This window comes from Hylobates moloch, unplaced genomic scaffold, assembly GCF_009828535.3.
Source record: "Hylobates moloch isolate HMO894 unplaced genomic scaffold, HMol_V3 SCAFFOLD_1, whole genome shotgun sequence".
Lineage (NCBI taxonomy): Eukaryota > Metazoa > Chordata > Mammalia > Primates > Hylobatidae > Hylobates > Hylobates moloch.
In genome coordinates this window covers 221994535-222013271 of record NW_026652276.1, presented here as the reverse complement: position 1 = coordinate 222013271, position 18737 = coordinate 221994535, and the positions used below count along the sequence as shown (strand labels likewise).

General features: G+C 41.4%; 1 protein-coding gene and 1 long non-coding RNA gene across 10 annotated transcripts in view; one reads left to right on the top strand and one right to left on the bottom strand.

Annotated features, from left to right (window-relative positions):
- Positions 1 to 526: 526 nt before the first annotated feature.
- LOC131383017 (uncharacterized) lies at positions 527 to 14113 on the bottom strand. Its single transcript, XR_009212689.1, has 3 exons — positions 13917 to 14113; positions 12848 to 12966; positions 527 to 572 (listed from the first exon to the last, which is right to left on the bottom strand). It is a non-coding gene; the product is annotated as an uncharacterized LOC131383017 (long non-coding RNA).
- A 960-nt stretch (positions 14114 to 15073) lies between these two features.
- BRAF (B-Raf proto-oncogene, serine/threonine kinase) overlaps positions 15074 to 18737 on the top strand; it is a 208322-nt gene continuing 204658 nt past the window's right edge. For all 9 annotated transcript variants that reach the window (XR_009209599.1, XM_032761940.2, XM_032761945.2 and 6 more), the window contains exon 1: positions 15074 to 15432. Coding sequence is in view for 8 of the 9 variants with exons in the window: in XM_032761940.2 (XP_032617831.1) it covers positions 15301 to 15432 (132 nt within the window). In the remaining variant the exon portion in view is untranslated. The remainder of the gene's footprint in view (positions 15433 to 18737) is intronic.

Sequence of the window (18737 nt, the reverse complement as noted above, 5' to 3'; positions counted from 1 at the left end):
CAATTAAACCTCTTTTCTTTATAAATTACCCAGTCTTGCATATTTCTTCACAGTAGTGTGAGAATGGACTAATACCGCTGGTATCCACACATGGGTTATTCTATCCACTTGATTATTAAAATCCTCCTCTGCTGACATCACCTTTTGGTTTGGTGAACATTCACATGGGTCACAAATATCTTCAGAAGTTTTTTGCTCAGGGATGTCCACCCACATATCTCTTCCCCAAATTTCCTTGTCACCAATTTTTAAATCATGTTCTTTCCAAGTCCCTGACCACCCAGCCAAATCACCAGCCACAGCTCATGAATTGATACATAATTGCACATCTGGCCACTTCTCCTTACAAGCAAAGTGAACAACCAAGTGCACTGCTCAAAATTCTGCCACCTGGGAAGATTTCCCTTCCCACAGCATTTCAGGGATGTCTCAGAAAGGGACTGTAATGTGGCAGAAGTACACTTTTGAGTCGTACCTGCATAGAATGCAAAATCATCTGTAAACCAGGCCTGAGTCTTCTCTTCCTCTGTCAACTAATTGTAGAGAACGCTCCATGAGGCCACAGGTGCAGGCTGTAAGACAGAAGGTAATTAGAAGTAGTGGGGACCATGGGCATTTGGGCCACTTCTTAAATAACTTAATTGTACCTTCAGGGCTTATGTACATATATCTCTATAAGATTTATCTATCTATCTATCTATCTATCTATCTATCTATCTATCTATCTATGTATCTATCTATCTATCCATCCATCCATCCATCTAGCTATCTACCTACCTACCTACCTAGAGATAGAGGGAAAGAAATGCAATTATAGAGGCTGACAAGTCCCAAGATCTGCAGTTGGCAAGCTGGAGACCCAAGAGAGCCAGTGGTGTTTTTCCAGTCCAAGTCTGAAAGCTTGAGAACTAGGAGAGCCAATAGTGTAGGTATAGTTCAAAGGCTAGTAGGCCAAAGACCGGGAAGAACCAATGTTTCACTTCAAGTGCAGAGGCAGGACAAAACTGGTGCCCCAGCTCCAAGTAGTCAGGCAGGAGGAAACTCCCCCTTACTTACTAGGAGACTCAACCTTTTTGTTCTATTCAAGCCTTCACCTGATTGGACAAGGCATACCCACATTATGCAGGCAATCTGCTTTACTGAGTCTACCAATTGAAATGATAATCTTGCCCAGAAACACCTTCACAGACACACCCAGAATAATGTTTGACTAAATTTCTGGGCACCCCATGGCCCAGTCAAGTTGATACACAAAATTAACCATCACATGCCTTATCCATGTTGGATGCTCTCTGGTGGATAACTTTTTTTTTTTTTTGAGATGGAGTCTCGCTCTGCTGCCCAAGCTGGAGTGTGGTGGTGCAATCTTGGCTCACTGCAACCTCCACCTCCTGGGTTCAAGCAATTCTCCTGCCTCAGACTACCGAGTAGCTGGGACTACAGGTGTGTACCACCATTCCCGGCTAATTTTTTTATTTTTAGTAGAGATGGGGTTTCCCCATTTGGCCAGGCTGGTCTCCAACTCCTGACCTCAAGTGATCTGCCCACCTTGGCGTCCCAAAGTGCTGGGATTACAGGCATGAGCCACCACACCCAGCCTGATGTTAACATTTTGATATAGGATCTGCACATTTTTTGCTAACTCACGTGTCTATTCACACACTTCTTCCCTAGACTTTATTTGTCTCCAATCTGTCAGTCTTTGACTTCTAGGTCCCTGATCACTGGCCACTGCCGTGGAATCTGCATATATTCTTATCTTGGGCAACTCTTCCTTCCACACAAGGTACATGAGCAGTTGTACCACTCACAGCTTGCCCATTGGGAAGAGTTTCCCTGCCCACTATTGTTTAAGGGCATCTCTATAGGTGAATATAATGCAGCTACATACAAATTCACAGTTTGCACCCATGTAACTCAGCAGACACATCTGCAGACAAGGTTTGGGCTTTTCCCTCTTACATTGTTTGGCTGTGTCCCCACCTAAATCTCATCTTCAACTGTAGCTCCCACAATTCCCACAAGTTGTGGGAGGGACGCGGTGGGAGATCATTGAATCATGGAGTTGGTTTCCCCCATACTGTTCTCATGGTAGTGAATAAGTCTCACAAGATCTGATGGTTTTATAACGGGTTTCCCCTTTCACTTGGCTCTCCTTCTCTCTTGTCTGCCTTTTGCCTTCTGCCATGATGTGAGGTCTCCCCAGCCATGTGGAGCTGTGAGTCCATCAGACCTCTTTTCCTTTATAAATTACCCAGTCTCGGGTATGTCTTCACCAGCAGCATGAAAATGGACTAATACATCTTCCTTTAGCTGCTATATAGGAACTCTCCCCACAACACAGTCATGAGTGTGAGTTAGGGTAGGGGTACATGTGCATCTGTGGCAGGGGACATCAGTCTAGGCTACCTTTCCCTGAAGCTTATTTGTGCCTTCTGCTATGCTCACATTTGACCCCAAATGTACCATTTCAATTTTTTGATGGACTGCTCCTGGGCCCACCTGTCTTCATGATTTGGCAAGTCTGGCAAAATGCCTAATGGGCATTTCTGGACCCATCACCCCCTGGTTCCCCATGGTCAAATTTTCTCCCAGTAATGTGCCAGAAAATGTTTCTATAATTCTCTTCTTCAGATGGCATGTCTTCTCTCCAGAGTGGTCTACACTGATTCTCCCACTAGAGCTTGCCATAAGCTCTGCCCTGAACAGATTTAAATTAAATATGACCTTTTTGCAGATTTACCTCAAAACCCAGGTATAAGTAGGAGTGGAGAACAATCTGAAAAATGGATATTATGCTATTCTGAAAATCACTCTATTTAACACAGGTTCATACTCTTTGACCCACCTACAAGCCATCACAGACCCTCATGCAAATGCATGCTGCCAGGCCTGTCTCACCAGTCCTCCAAATGCACTTGAATTTGGAACACTGCTTATACTCCCGCTGGCCCCTACTATAAGACAACCTGACAATCTCTGATAAGAGTGGTAAAAGCTAAGTAACCAGGACTCCCAGATGTTATCAGACCATATGAATAAAATGAGGATGTATTAATTCAAAACTCAAAATCATAATGGCTTGGTCCCTACAAGTTTGATAGCTTGAACCTCAGCAGCCCATGAAAAGAAGCCTGCAGTTATTTCTGGGAGTCTCCAAAAGGCATGCTTCCCAAGCCCAGGCAGACACATTGCCCAATTCCGGAATGCAAGACCGACATGGTATTCTGGGTGAATATCACTCCCAGGGCCCAGCTGAGAGTCACAGGGAGTAAAATGTGGATGGAATGGTATAACATGGGCCCTGTAGCATTCCGGCGTTCTCACGCCATTTCCCACTCAGGACCACCATGTTCTTTCTCTTCTACTTTGGTTGGCCGTGGCTATTGTCCACTGCCCTTGAGACTGCTTGAGGGAGGATCACTGACACTAATGCTGACAGCACGCTTTGTGGGCTCCCCACTATCAGGCTGAGGTTGTAACCCCCTGACACTTGCAGAGCCATTTGTTTGCACATTGCCAGAACAGGGCTGGGATATGGGGAGAAAGGCCTGCTCCCTCCATTCATGACACTTTGCTTCCCAGGTGCTCAAGCCCAAACCTCATGAGGTCTCTCACAGAGTGCCCTGTTGACTTCTCCTCACCATTCATTCTTCATCTCTGGCAAGCTTCCCTCAGCACTAGCTCGCTACCAACTAGAGAGTCTGCCTTAGCCATAGAAGTAAGCAACTGTTTTCTTATATTCTATCACAACACCTAACACACAAACATCCCCACATGCCTTCTCCAACCTCCATCCAAAAAGACAAAATAGCCTGCATCTAAGTCAGAACACTTCATTTATGTGGTTATTTTGATGATGACTTTATTTTTTAAATTTTATTTTTATTTATTTATTATTTTTTTTTTTGAGATGGAGTCTTGCTCTGTCACCCAGGCTGGAGTGCAGCGGTGCGATCTTGCTTCACTGCAACCTCCGCCTCCCGGGTTCAAGTGATTCTCCTGCCTCAGCCTCCCAAGTAGCTGGGACTACAGGTGCGCACCACCACACCTGGCTAATTTTTGTATTGTTAGTAGAGACAGGGTTTCACCATATTGGTCAGGCTGGTCTTAAACTCCTGACCTCGTGATCCACCCGCTTCGGCCTCCCAAAGTGCTGGGATTACAGGCGTGAGCCACCGTGCCCGGCCTATTTTTATTTTTTTGAGATGAGGTCTGTCATCCAGGCTAGAGTGCAGTGGTGCCATCACAGCTCACTGCAGCCTTAAACTCCTTGGCTCAAGTGATCCTCCTGCCTCAGCCTCCTGAGTAGCTGGGACTATAGGCACTTGCCACCAAGCCTAGCTAATTTTTAAATTTTTTCATAGAATCAGGGATGATCTTGCTATATTGCTGAGGCTGGTCTCAAACTCCTGGGCTCAAGTGATTCTCCTGTGTCAGCCTCCTGAGTAGCCAGGACTACAGGCACACACCACAGCACCCAGCCACAATGACTTTATTTTTTGAGGAAAAACAGGGTTCAGTGTTTGCTTATATCTAGACCCATTCTCAAAATAAAGAGTTGTAACTTTTAATTTTTAAAACTCTTTGGTTTACCAAGCATAGTTCATATTTCCAAAATGATTTTCCTAGGACCGATTTTCCCATGGAGAGTAATTAAATAAATCACACCCAAAGATGTGAAGTTGCCTGTAGCTAAAAACATGACAATAATATAAACTTTCAGGGACAGAGAAAACAAAACTGGTTTCACATCTCCCATAACTTGAAGTTTCCAGCACCCAGCAAGGTCAAATTACAAGGACATATGCCTTGAGGAAAATTATAATGGTTTTGAAGTAATTGTTCCAGTTCCACATTAGCAAGAAAACTTTAATATTCAATGTTCACAAATACTTTGTAACGGGCATGTCGGTTCAGCAAGGGCAATAAATGGGTACCTTCAGGCTTGGTAAAAATCAGCTAGTTAAGAAGATGGATGATCCCCACCTTGATGGCTCAATTCTTAGCCATGTCCGTTCTTGAAGCATAAGGCTTTTAAATTTCTTTATTGTGTCCATTTTGACTTTAACTTGTTTATTTTTAGCTACAGACTTCTCTAAGCACTCTTCAGTATAGAGTTGGGAGTTTCAACCTTGATCTATATACTCAAAAACTTTTAAAGGTAGGTAATATTATGAAGCTACTGCCTGAATTTCTCAATATCCTATAAGCCAGCAGCAGTAAAATTCAGGTTCAGGTTGAGTCTCGCCTGGCTGGCTGCTGCCACCACAGCCCTGCTCCCACTAAGAAGTCTTCTGCTTATAAATTTTAAAAGCAGTTTTAGCCACATCTTCTCTTCAACATTTCAAAAATCTTTGGGCCTGGTCTCATCCAAAACAATCCACTGCACTTACGTCCAAAATATATAACATAAAATGCAAAATGATAAAATAGTCAATCTTCTCCTTAAAGTAACAGGGCTCCTCCTGGCTTCTGAATTTCCTAACCTCCAACTTCTTCTACTATTTTAGTCACTAATAACTTCCTAGAGAGTGAATGATTGTCCTGTACAAAATCAGGCATGATATGTTTATATTCATGAAGAGAAATTCTTTTATTTATTTTTTTTTGTGAGACAAGAGTCTTGCTCTGTCACCCAGGCTGGAGTGCAGCGGCCCGATCTCAGCTCACTGCAAACTCTGCTTCCCAGGTTCAAGCCATTCTCCTGCCTCAGTCTCCCGAGTAGCTGGGACTATAGGCGCCCACCACACCCAGCTAATTTTTTGTATTTTTAGTAGAGATGGGGTTTCACCATGTTGGCCAGGATGGTCTCAAACTCCTAACCTACACTGATCCTCCCATCTCGGCCTCCCAAAGTGCTGGGATTACAGACTTGAGCCACCACGCCCAGCCTATATTCATGAAGAGAAATTCTTACATGAAAAGTGCCATCTACAAAACCACACTAATTCTGAATAATGTAAGAGAGATACATATATATATATGCATCTCTGAATAATTAGAATATTTGCCTCCCAAGCCATTAGGTTACTTTAATGTATAAAATATATAAACTGTGATTGACATATATACTAGCTATCTAAATCAGATATAGCTACAAAATGTTAAATTGATATTTGGCCCAAATCATCTAATAATGAGCTATTAAAAGTATAAGGAAATGATTAAGGCAGATGCTGAAACCAGAACTTCAAACCTAGGAGCAACTGAAATGGCCAGAGAAGTATCAAAGTAACAAATAAAAGAGTTTTAAAAAGGAAATAGTCATATTTTCCTTCAGTAGAGGACACCTAATGTGGAAAGATGTGAAAGTGAAGACATATACGTATACCAAAGTGCTGTTGAAAAACTTCCGAAGTAGCTGAACTCAATTACTGAAAATGATTACAGGGATTCACTGAAAGAGATTTATATTATATCTGCAGCAGAGAATAAAGGATAGAATTAGTATTTGTCTTTAAATAATAAAGTCAAAAGGTGGTAACTGAGATTTTTTAAAATTACAGGTTGAATAGCTGATGAAGCAGAAAGTGGGAATTGTAGAGCTCAGCTGGGGACTTGCCAGTTTGGCAGTGTTTGTGATATACTCAGGTGCAGACATCTAGTAAGTAGTTGGATACAACAGGTTGAGGCCAGGGGAAACATTACTGTAAATAAAACCAATGGAATGGGTAAGAGGGTAGAAGGAGTTCTGCCACGGACCAAATGTTTGTGTTCCCCCTCCAATGAGTTCATACGTTAACGTCATAACCTCCAATATTAGGAGGTAAAGGCTTTGGGAGGGTCATGAGGATGAAGCCCTCATGAATGGGATTAGTGACCTTATAAAAAAGGGCCCCAGAGAGCTCTCATGTCCTCTTTTTGCCACATGAGAACACAATGAGAAGACAGCAGAGTGTAACACAGAAGAGGGCCCTCACCAGAACCTGGCCATGCAGGCACCATGATCTCAGACTTCTAGCCTCAAGAACTCTGAGAAATCATTTCTGTTGTTTTAAAGCCACCCAGCCTGTAGTACTTTGCTATAGTGGCCTGAACTGACTGAGACAAGTTCTGTAAGAAAAGAAATAGGCAAAGAATGGAGCCCCGTGTTATACCAACAGTCAAACTGCAGATGGTCAAAACTGACTCCATTAAGGAAACCAAGAAATAACTGGCCTTCAAGAAAAGAAGCAGGAGTATGTAGCGTCATGACATCTAAAGCAACAGATATTTTCAAGAAAAAGGAAACAGCCAAAAGTATCAAATGCAAAAAGAGGAGCAACACTTCATACTGTGAGGCAGGAAAGGAGGTAAGAATGAACAAAAATGCATAGAAGTTTATAGTTGTAATTTGAAGCTACAGAGTTCATATCTTAGAGCCTATATTTTCTCTGTGAAGTGGGAAGCAAGATTTCATAAAAACATATCTACACCTAACGATCAAACACAAAGCACAGATTTGAAAATCGGCATCAGAGATATTAAACACACAAAAACAGGCCAGGCGCAGTGACTCACGCCTGTAATCCCAGCATTTTGGGAGGCTGAAGCAGGCGGATGACGCAGTCAGGAGTTCGAGACCAGCCTGACCAACATGGTGAAACCCCATCTCTACTCAAAACACAAAAATCAGCTGGGCATAGTGGCACGTGCCTGTAATCCCAGCTACTCAGGAGGCTGAGGCAGGAGAATTGCTTGAACCCAGGAGGCAGAGGTTGCAGTAAGCCGAGATCGTGTCACTGCACTCCAGCCTTGGCAACAGAGGGAGACTCCGTCTCAAAAAAACAAAACAAAACAAAACAAAAACAAAAACAAAAACACACACACATACACAAAAACAGAAAGAGAAGTTCTGGTATCTATAAAAGTGGGGGTACTATTAAATATGTACTCTTTAACAGTGTACTGTATTTAAAGCTCTCCTACAGTAATGATAAATGTTAAAACAAACAAAAAAAATCTAAGACTGTCATTGTTCAGGTTATATAAACAGCCTAGCACAGTAGCTGGCACATGGCACATGGTAGCTATGCAATAAATATTTGTTGAATAATTGAAGAAATAAAAAAATGGAACTAGGGGACACCATAAAAATATTTTAAGAAGAAACCAGGAAAGGTTTTGCTGTAAATGTTTATAATAAAAAACGTGTATTCCATATAAACACTTAGAATAATATACCTATATTTAATATATGGGAAAATTCCTACTTGATAGGTAGAGATACATTACAAGGTCTTATTAAAACTTGATCAAATCCATAAAAAATGTTGTCTTGGCTGGGCGTGGTGGTTCACACCTGTAATCCCAGCACTTTGGGAGGCTGAGGCAGGCGGATCACCTGAGGTCGGGAGTTCAAGACCAGCCTGACCAACATGGAGAAACCCCATCGCTACTAAAAATACAAAATTAGCCTGGCATGGTGGTGCATGCCTGTAATCCCAGCTACTTGGGAGGCTGAGGCAGGAGAATCGCTTGAACCTGGGAGGCAGAGGTTGCAGTGAGCTGAGATAGCACCATTGCACTCCAGCCTGGGCAACAAGAGCAAAACTCCCACTCAAAAAAAAAAAAAAAAAGTTGTCTTGCAGACTCTTATTGTCTATGAATCATGATGAAACATGGTTTAATTCCAAAGTATCAGAAAACAAAAAGCATTTACAAAATAGATTTATCAGGAATAGAGTTTAGGCAGATAATGCAAGAAGAAGGTAACAATACAATAGGAACAGTAATAGATACCTAACACGTTAATTGTCTGCAAGAAACTTTCCTTTAGAAACTCAATACAAAATTTTATTACCGTAAATGTATATTATTTTTATATTACAAAAGAAAAATTTCTTTCAGATTTTTTTGAGAAAATTTCAAATATACAGAAAACTTAAAAAACAGTATTACAGGGCCAGATGTAGTGGCTCGTGCCTATAATCCTAGTACATCAGGAGGCTGAGGCAGGGAGATTGCTTGAGGCCAGGAGTTTGAGACAAGCTAGGGCAACACAGTGAAAGCCTGTCTCTACAAAACATTTTACAAAATTTAAAAAAGAATAGCATTACAAACAATTACTATATCCTTAATCTAGATTCTCCAGTTGTTTTTCTTCCCCAATTGTTAATATTTATCACATTTTCTTTATTTCTCTGTCTCTTTTTCTGAACTACTTAAAAATTGAAGACATGATATTTCATCCCTAAACACTACTTCCTCATAAAATAAAGAACAGTAATTAATTACCATTAACTCAAAATTATAACTTGGTATACAGCCCATATTTAAATTTCCCTAATTGTCCCAAAAATATCCTTGTAGTTTATTTTCTTATTCAGGATTCAGTTGTTTCATGCATTGTATCTGGTTCTTACATCTCCTTAATCTCTTTTAATCTAGAATAATCCCCTCTGCTTGACTTTTTTGTTCCTCATAATATTGAATTTTTAAAGAGTTAGAGTGATTTGTCTTGTCCCACATTCTGGATTTGACTATTTCCTTATTATATTCAGGTTAAGCACCTTTTTGGCCGAAATACCTGCACTACATAGGTGATGCTTCACACAAGCACTTACGTAATGTTGAACTGTATCCCTGTTTGTGATGCTAAATTTGTTAGCTTGAGGTGACTGCCACATCTCTCCATTTTAAAGGTAGCATCTCCCTTTGTAATTGATAAGGTCTGTGTGATGGTACTATGAAGCCATGAGACTGTCCTATACCTCAAAAATCTTTCACCCAATAATACTTTTAGCAACTCTTGATGGTTCTGACCTGGAGTAGTTTTTATACTGGCGGTTGCAAAATAGTCATTTTTCTAAATCCATCATTCATTTTCTCTATAGTAACTAGAATTTGTCCTTAAAAGAAACTTCACTTCTTACCTTTCTTTCAACACTTTTCTTTCACACGATCTCTTTCTCTCTCTCATTACTATGGACTTATGGATTTAAAAAAATTAAATATATTGCAACCCATTCCTGTCATTATTATTTCTTATCTTTCTATTGTCCCATTTTGGACCAATGGGGGTCTTGTAGTTGGCTCCTTTTGACATGACCTAGTAGTATTTAATAAAGTCCTTGCTCTCAAGCATACCAAGGCTCGTCATATGCAAGCTCAATTTATAAATTTCCTGCCCCAGATCTGGCATCAGCCATTTCTCAAAGGAGCCCTGGTTACTTTTAGTGGAGAATGGCATTTCAAAATCAAGATGCAGGTACCAGGTATACTTATTGTTACTCCTAAGCACCCCTTTCAGGGGGCAGACCTAAGAATACATGAACACACACACACACACACACACACACACACACACTCCTATGTCCATATTGCTACCTCAAATTCAAATACCACACCAAAGCATTCTTCTTCAATTTCCCTTGTTCTATATTTGTTTCTCACTTTTTCCACAGTAAAAACCCTTATTCCCAACTTTAACATATGTACTCATTCGGTTCTATTCCATAATAAACACAAAATTGTTTCAGAATTACAAAACCAATATTGCTATCAATAACAAACCTTCTAAATAAAGTTAAAGATTTACTTGTAGTTTGTTTTGTCCAAATTTGGTTGCAAGAAACCAAATTTGCAAGGACCAAATTTGGAACGGTATTCAATTTATGGGTCTGTGTTTTAAGAGGAACATTGAAAAGAGTACACAGCAAGAAGAGAAAATATTTGGGAGAGAATATGCTAAAGGAAACAGTTTCCTTCAAACACTTAAAAGCAGTTACACAGAATAAGAAATAGGCTCATCCTGTGTTCCTCTAGAAGGCAAAACCCAGACTAGAATACAAATGTCATAAAGAGGAGGATTTCAATTCAACTTCAGAAACTAACTGTTAGAGTTGGATGTACTATACTAGCAAGGTCTCCATCATTAAAGTATTTAGACAGAGTCTGGAATTCCACAAAGGGGTTTCTGAGCATTTCTCTGTGGGAGAGTTGTACTGAATCAGCTCTATAATTCTATTTTCTGTTCACACCTAAATAGCTTCTGGAAGCAGCCCTCCATTAAACAATACAGGAGGTGTTGTTATTCATAATAATGACCTTGATTCATAAAGAAAATAGTGAACTATGATCAGCTATACATCACTGAATCTGGTTGGTGCTGCAGAAACTTCCTAGAGGCTGCTTGCTTGTTTTCCAGTAGTTGATCATATCAGTGTGGGATCAGACCTGGCTGGGCAGGCCTGGCTGGCTGGTGGGACTCTCCAGCATCCATTATAATAGAATGCAGGATTTGAGATAGAAATGCTGGTAGGAAATAAACTCGTGTCCGGGGAAGAAAGGGTCAGACTTGGCAGTAAAGTGTCTCAGTCATAAACTGAAGCAATGCTTGAGCAGTACCTCTCACCTAGATTTGTTTTCCAACTTCCTGTGAATACATGAATGCCTTAGGGCAAAAGGGGATTTTGAATAAAACCTAAAAGAGCTGTGTTGATTAAAATGTCTCTAAGACTTTAGAATGCAAGATAATGCTGCTTTGATGCCCATATGGCACACTACAACACAAAAGGGAGGTGTTCAGTTTTGGCTCAGAACACACACTGGCTTAGCTCATTACGGGCTATGGGCTGCAGGGATACTGTTTTGTGTAGAGGGTTTCAGCACATCAACACTGCCTATGGCAGCACTGGGTTTTGGGGGAGGTGCTCAGAAGACAGGCTGTGTCCAATGGCAAAGGACTTGTATCTATTTTTGCATGTAGTGGAGGCCTCAGAAGCTGAAAAAAGAAGGTAAGGGCTTGTTCATTAGCATACTGTATTAGTCCATTTTCACGCTGCTGATAAAGACATACCCGAGACTGGGCAATTTACAAAAGAAAGAGGTTTAATTGGACTTACAGTTCCACATGGCTGTGGCTGGGGAAGCCTCACAATCATGGCAGAAGGCAAGGAGGAGCAAGTCAATGTATTACATGGATGGTAGCAGGCAAAGGGAGAGTTTGTGCGGGAAACTCCCGTTTTTAAAACCATCAGATCTTGTGATGCTCATTCACTATCATGAGAACAGCACAGGGAAGACCTACTCCCATAATTCAATCAGCTCCCATGAGGTCCCTCCCACAATACATGGGAATTCAAGATGAGATTTGGGTGGGGACACAGCCAAATACTGAGATGTGTCTTGGTGATTACTAGTAATAAAGAGGAGAGAAAGTTGACTGGTGTAGAACTCTTTGGAAGAAGGTGTGTGCATGGCTACAGAGTAGCCCCTTTATCATTTTAAACATGACCTGTGGTGGTTTTAAAACATGGCTGTAAATTATTTGACACTTCATTGAGAAGTGGGCTCTATATCCCCTCTCCTTGAATTTGAGCCCGACTTAGTGACTTGCTCATAATATAAAACGATGCAGCAGAAGTCATGCTGTGTGGCTTTGGAGGCTAGATCATAAAATGCAATTCAGCTTTAACCTTGTTTACTGAAACACTAGCATTTGAAGCCCTGAGCTGCTTCGTAAGAAGTCTGACAACTCTGAGGCAGCCATGCTAGGAGGAAGCTCAGGCCACATGAAGAGTAGGTTTAGGTCTTCTGGCTGACTGCCCTATCTGAGGTCCCAGCTTCAACCACCAGCCATGTCAGAAAATATGCCTCCAAAGGATTTCAGTCTTCAACCATTGAGACACCCCCAGGCATTGAGTCTTCCCAGCTGAAGCCCCAGACATCATGGAGCAGAGATAAGCCATTTTTGCTAGCCTTGTCTGAATTCTGACTGAGAGGGTAATTTTATACTTTTCAGAGGGCGAAAGTATAATGTTTGATCCTCACAATGATACAGTTTGGCAGGTTGGACTAGCATTGTTATAACCTTCATTTTATAGATTAAAAAACAAAACAACAAACAGGGATTTAAGCTTACCTGGTTTGAGATTATATAGCTAAGGTGTGGAGTGCTGACACTAAAATCCTGATCTTTGGACTCCAAAGCTTATGCTTTCTCTCATTTCTCATCTGGATACTGTAGGACTTTAGAATGGCCTAAGGAAGTAAAATAGGATATATCCAGATTTAAGGCAAGGTCAGAAAATGTCAAATGAGTAGAACACTAAGAAGAATCAATATTAAATGGATGAGACCAGTCATCCTGTGGAGAAATAATCATGGAAGATCTGAACTACAGATTGATACTGACAAATAAGGCTAGAATTCAAAATGGAACCAATGCAAGAAAAAAAAACCTTTAAAACTTTTAATGTTATAAGGAAGTGTTATAATGATATAACATTTTTAGCAGCTAATTTTTAAAAAAATGAAATAGGACAGTTAGAGAATTAAAAATCTTGCCAGTTGTGTTTCTGATGAAAGGGTGATGAAAGGGGAAAAGGTGCCATGACTGGCTAATGGTGCTATTTCAGTCTGCTTCTAAGTATGTCCTTATAGTAAAGGGTGCTTCAGATTAGTTTAGCTTGATGACATAATCCGTTGTGTTCATTTACTCTACATTTGCCAAGCCACTTTTTGACTTAAATTTATTTCCTCATGGAAACTTTCCTACTTGGAGGAGAATGTACAATGAAGTTAACAAAGCATACCATGGTTTTTTTTTTTTTTTTTGGAGACATAGTCTGGCTCTGTTGCCCAGGCTGGAGTTCAGTGGTGCAATCTCGGCTCACTGCAACCTCTGCCTCCCAGGTTCAAGTGATTCTCCTGCCTCAGGCTCCTGAGTAGCTGGGATTACAAGTGTGCACCACCAAGCCAGGCTAATTTTTTGTACTTTTAATAGAAATGAGGTTTCACTATGTTGGCCAGGCTGGTCTCAAACTCCTGGCCTCAGGTGATCCACCCGCCTCAGACTCCCAAAGTGTTGGGATTAAAGGCGTGAGCCACTGCGCCTGGCCTACAATGTTCATCTTATAGGTTATATTTTTTCAATGCAGAAGAATGTTAGTATTCTGATTCATCAAGCAGCCTCACACACCATCCTTTACCTGAGAGTAAGCATCGGCTCCCAGGCTTACAGTGACCCTAATCAATATGAAGACACCCTGTTTCAGAAGTCAGTAGGACACCTTTCTATTTCTTGAATCATCCAAAACACAGTAAGGAGGTCGCTGGTGACTTCCCCCATGATGGGAAGTACTAAAAGGCAGAATCCACTTAGCTTTTCATGACTTCATGTTTAGGTTACTTTGGTGATTCACTCCAGGCTATTGGGAGCCCACAGTAATTGTTTCTCATTCCCATTTCTCTCTTCCTTAAACTTTTCTTTTCCAATTATTTATTCTTTTTATTAGACACATGTATTTTTAATAACGAATTGAATTTCATTCTGTAACTGGGCTTCTCAAAGATAATTGACCTCTTCTCTCCCAATTGTTTTCATGCGTATTTTGCAGACAATGCTTGGAATATTCTGTTCATGAAAGGCACAAAGTACATAAAATATTTTGAGTGATTTTCTTCAAAATAAAAATGATTAGTTTTGATGCTTCAGATGTCTAGAATGCTATGTGCCTTGTACAGGCCCTACGGCATGGAAAGTGCTCAATTGATATTTGCTAAATGAATGAATCTGGAAAACGAAAAATACATGAAACATTTTATTCCTCAACAATGAAGAAAAAGCTTTCAGACTTCCATTTAGACTCGTTTTAACTGGCTGAATTCCTCAGTGAAAAGAAAACAAGCGTCGCACTGCTAATTCAGCTGTTCCTAAATATATTTCCATCAAATTCTGCTTGGCTGTTTCAACCTTGGGGTTGAAGTTCTTATTTTGATGACACAGAGACGTTCATTGCAGTGGAAATAGCAAGTAGTATTGGCTTCCCCGCCTTCCTCCCTCTAGGATTTCAACTTCTCCTCCTCGAACACCAGCCCTGCTCTTCTAGTAAATCCCACATTACAGAATAGGCTGTGGACGGAGGAGACAAGAGGAAAGTAGGAAACCGGAGCCATGGAAAGGGCGGAGCGGAGGCAAAGTGTGAGAGCGCGGGTGGCTAGCGGGGAAGGAACCCTCCCCGGACGACGGCGCGAAGGCGCTCCTCAGATTACGTCACGCACCGGGGTGACGTCACGACCGTGACACGAGGGTGACGCCGTTGCCGCGGCGACTTCTCGTCGTCTCCGCCCCCTTTCCCCGCTCCCCCCCGCACCCCCAGCCTAGCGTCCTTCCCCCAATCCCCTCAGGCTCGGCTGCGCCTGGGGCCGCGGGCCGGTACCTGAGGTGGCCCAGGCGCCCTCCGCCCGCGGCGCCGCCCGGGCCGCTCCTCCCCGCGCCCCCCGCGCCTCCGCCTCCGCCTCCCCCAGCTCTCCGCCTCCCTTCCCCCTCCCCGCCCGACAGCGGCCGCTCGGGCCCCGGCTCTCGGTTATAAGATGGCGGCGTTGAGCGGTGGCGGTGGTGGCGGCGCGGAGCCGGGCCAGGCTCTGTTCAACGGGGACATGGAGCCCGAGGCCGGCGCCGGCGCCGCGGCCTCTTCGGCTGCGGACCCTGCCATTCCGGAGGAGGTGAGTGCCGGCGCCACCCTGCCGCCCTTCCGACTCCGGGCTCGGCGGCTGGCTGGTGTTTATTTTGGAAAGAGGCGGCGGTGGGGGCTTGATGCCCTCAGCCACCTTCTCGGGCCGGCTCCGCGGGCTGGGAGGTGGGCATCGCCCCCGCGTCCCTCTCCGTCATGCAGAGCCTTCCTACGTAAACACACACAATGGCCCGGGGGGTTTCCCTGGCCCCCACCCCAGATGTGGGGATTGGGGCAGCGGTGGTTGAGCGGGAGGCTATCAATAGGGGGCGAAACTCAGGGTTGGTTCGAGAAGGTCACAACTGGCTGAAGTATCCAGCTCTGCATCTCTGTGGGGTGGGGGCGGCGGCGGCCTCGAGGTAGAGGATATAGGTTAGTTGCTTGGGCTGGGACCACAGCCCGAGTTACTGTCGCTTGTAATTCTTACATGGTCGTGGGAATGATGGGGCTCATCATTTCCTCTCTCCTCTCCCGGACTGCCCCCCTTCTCAGTCCGCTGCCCTTTTTCACTTTTCTATTTGGGGATTTCTCTTCACCTGTTTTACCCAGCAAATTATTTTGATTTAGTCTTTACTTTTTCAATCCTGAATCGCAGTTTCCGATGCCTTTTCTGGTCTCTGGTCCTCTATTCCTAATGTTTGTTGGCGCTCTGTCGCTGATTGGTAACCCCCATTCTATTCCCATCTACCGCCCGCTCATTTTCCAGTTGTCGGACCTGCCTGCCTTCTAACCCCAGCTCCCACTTAAGAGCATTTTTGCACTTCTCTTACCCTGGTCCTCTTGAGGCTCTCTACTTCATCTCACCACTCCCTAACATTGTTGTCTGTTGTTATCTTCACAAATCCTCCTGGACACTTTGGAGCTACTTATTTTCTGAGCCCAGAAGCTGTCAAGATTCCATCAGGTTTCACTTGGCTCTTTTCGCCCTTGCACTACTGGCACTTTTTGGCTAGTCGTCCGTTGTGCATTCACACCTCTTTATTCCTACCCATTTTTATAGGTCTGATTGATTTCTTAGTGTTGTCCTCCTTTTTGTCCTATTTTTTTCCTTTTACTTTTTCCTCTCCAGTCCTTGCTTCTCTCAGCCTGTTTTTGCATTAGTCAGCCTCTTAGCACTGTGTCAAATTATTTACGTTTTGTTTTTTATTACATAAAATTTATTACAAACATTTGGTATTTTATTACAGAAAATAATACACTTTATTATGCTTTACAAATAAGATATGGTATAGTAATTGTGGTTTACAGTTATTCATTAGGTAATGTGAGTTTGCTGACTTTGCTCAAAGTTCTCTTTGCTACTTACTATTAACATCTAATTTCTCAATTCTCATAACATCTCATTCTTCTGTCTGCAATTCTTTTTTTTTTTTTGCATCATCATCTTTGGAAATTCATCCAATATGCTTGCTTTATTCAGCATCAGCTTATGATAATGTTTGTTTTCTACTCTTTATATAATCTTTATCTACATGCCCAAAATGTGTTCTGTACCATCATTTGATCTGTTCTAAAATTTCTCATTTTTAAGTTTCTTAAAATCATTCCACTTTTCAGTTTGCATTTTTGCTTAGATCAGTTTCCTCTCATATCTGTTCCTTTCCCCCAGCTTCTTGGTTTCTAAGGAGAAAGCTCTTCCCTACTTCAGTTTCCTAGTTTATTCTGTTTCCCTTGTTTCCAGTTACCATTCATTTTGCCTTGTTTCCTGGCTTTTGGTACTTAACTTTCTGAAGCTTCCTCTTTTCTTCTCCACACCTCCACGTTCCTTCTTATTTATAAACATCTTTGTTTCCGTTGACATGGAAATTTATTTTTAGGATACATTGTTTTTAATGGATAAATACTAGGGGTCACATCTGCTGTCTTTTTTCTCCAGGAATCGGATATGCCTTTGTCATAACTAGGCACAGGTGCCTCTGGGCTTTATTTTACTCTGTAATAGATGGTGTAGTTTTGTTGAATTGTATCTTGTTTGAAGACTACTACAGAGTGGAACAATGAGTAAAGTAATGGGTAGGGGTTATGAAATTGTAATTCTCTGATTATAAAATTGTTTATATTGGGGACTTTGTTGCAGAGTTATTAGAACCGTTTGCAATTCTGTAAAGAAGGCTTTTGTGAAGTAGAATCTCTACCCTTCTATTTTATTTGAAAGGGCCAGATTGTTTGGAACTGTACCGCCTGAAGAGTCTGATATAGTAAGTGAGAGCGAGGGCCATGGATTTCTGTATTTGGCACATGTCTTAAGCAGTTCCCGTGTACCAGTCTTTGAGAACCTCTAGGCTAGCTGAATTTAAGTATAAATTGCCAGTAATTGGAAAGCATATTCATATCTTCTGAAACCATAAGGATACTCTCATTTTATTTGGTTAAAAGACAAGTGTTTCCTACTGTCCCCTTTACCCAGGTTTTAATGTTTAGTGGTGAAGAGTAGTTTTCCCTCTACATTTTTTTCTGTACTGATAATAAATGTATTTGGCTGGGAGGGTGACATTGATTAAAAAATGTATCTCTTGAATGTAAATATCAGTATTACAGATGATAAAATAAATTCCTCCAAGAAATAATTTTAAATTTGAAGTTGATATTCAGTGGAAACTGAAATGTGCTGTGGTCTTTTATTTGAAGTCTTCCTTACATTCACTTAAAGGGATCTTTTACTGCAAATTACATGGAAAGAATGAAAAGGTTTGCTTGTGTGTAATGACACATTTTATTCTGAAGATTTATTTTACCTAACAGTAAAATGTAGGTTTTTTTTTTTTAAATCAAAGTTTCCCAGAGGGAAATTTCAGCTAAAAAAAAAAAAGGGTCTGATTTCAAAGGGAAAGCAAGTCATTATCAAAAATTAGAAAAATATAAGTACAAAAAGTAAAAAATCATCAGTCATTTTGCCACTAAGATATTATTACTATAGACATTTTGGTGTATTCTATCTGTTTTTTTTTAATGCTTTTATAACACTATGTAGTTTTGTATTTTTAAAAAACTTAAAGCAAAAGTTTCTATGTATTATTAGATATACTGTGATTTGTTTAACTGATCATCTTTTTGGGCTGTTAGGTTGTTTTTAATTTTTTACTGCTATCAAACATCTTGAACATAGGATGTAGATTTTAGTCTTTAAAATATGTTGGGGAGTGAACAAATTTCACATCCTGTATTTGTAGTATTAATACTTTGTAGGTGCTCAAAATAGAATATTCTGGTAAATGATAAGTGCTTATTAAATATTTATCAAATGAATGTAATTATACTTTTGGCATTAAACATTTACATCTGACCATTTATATTTAC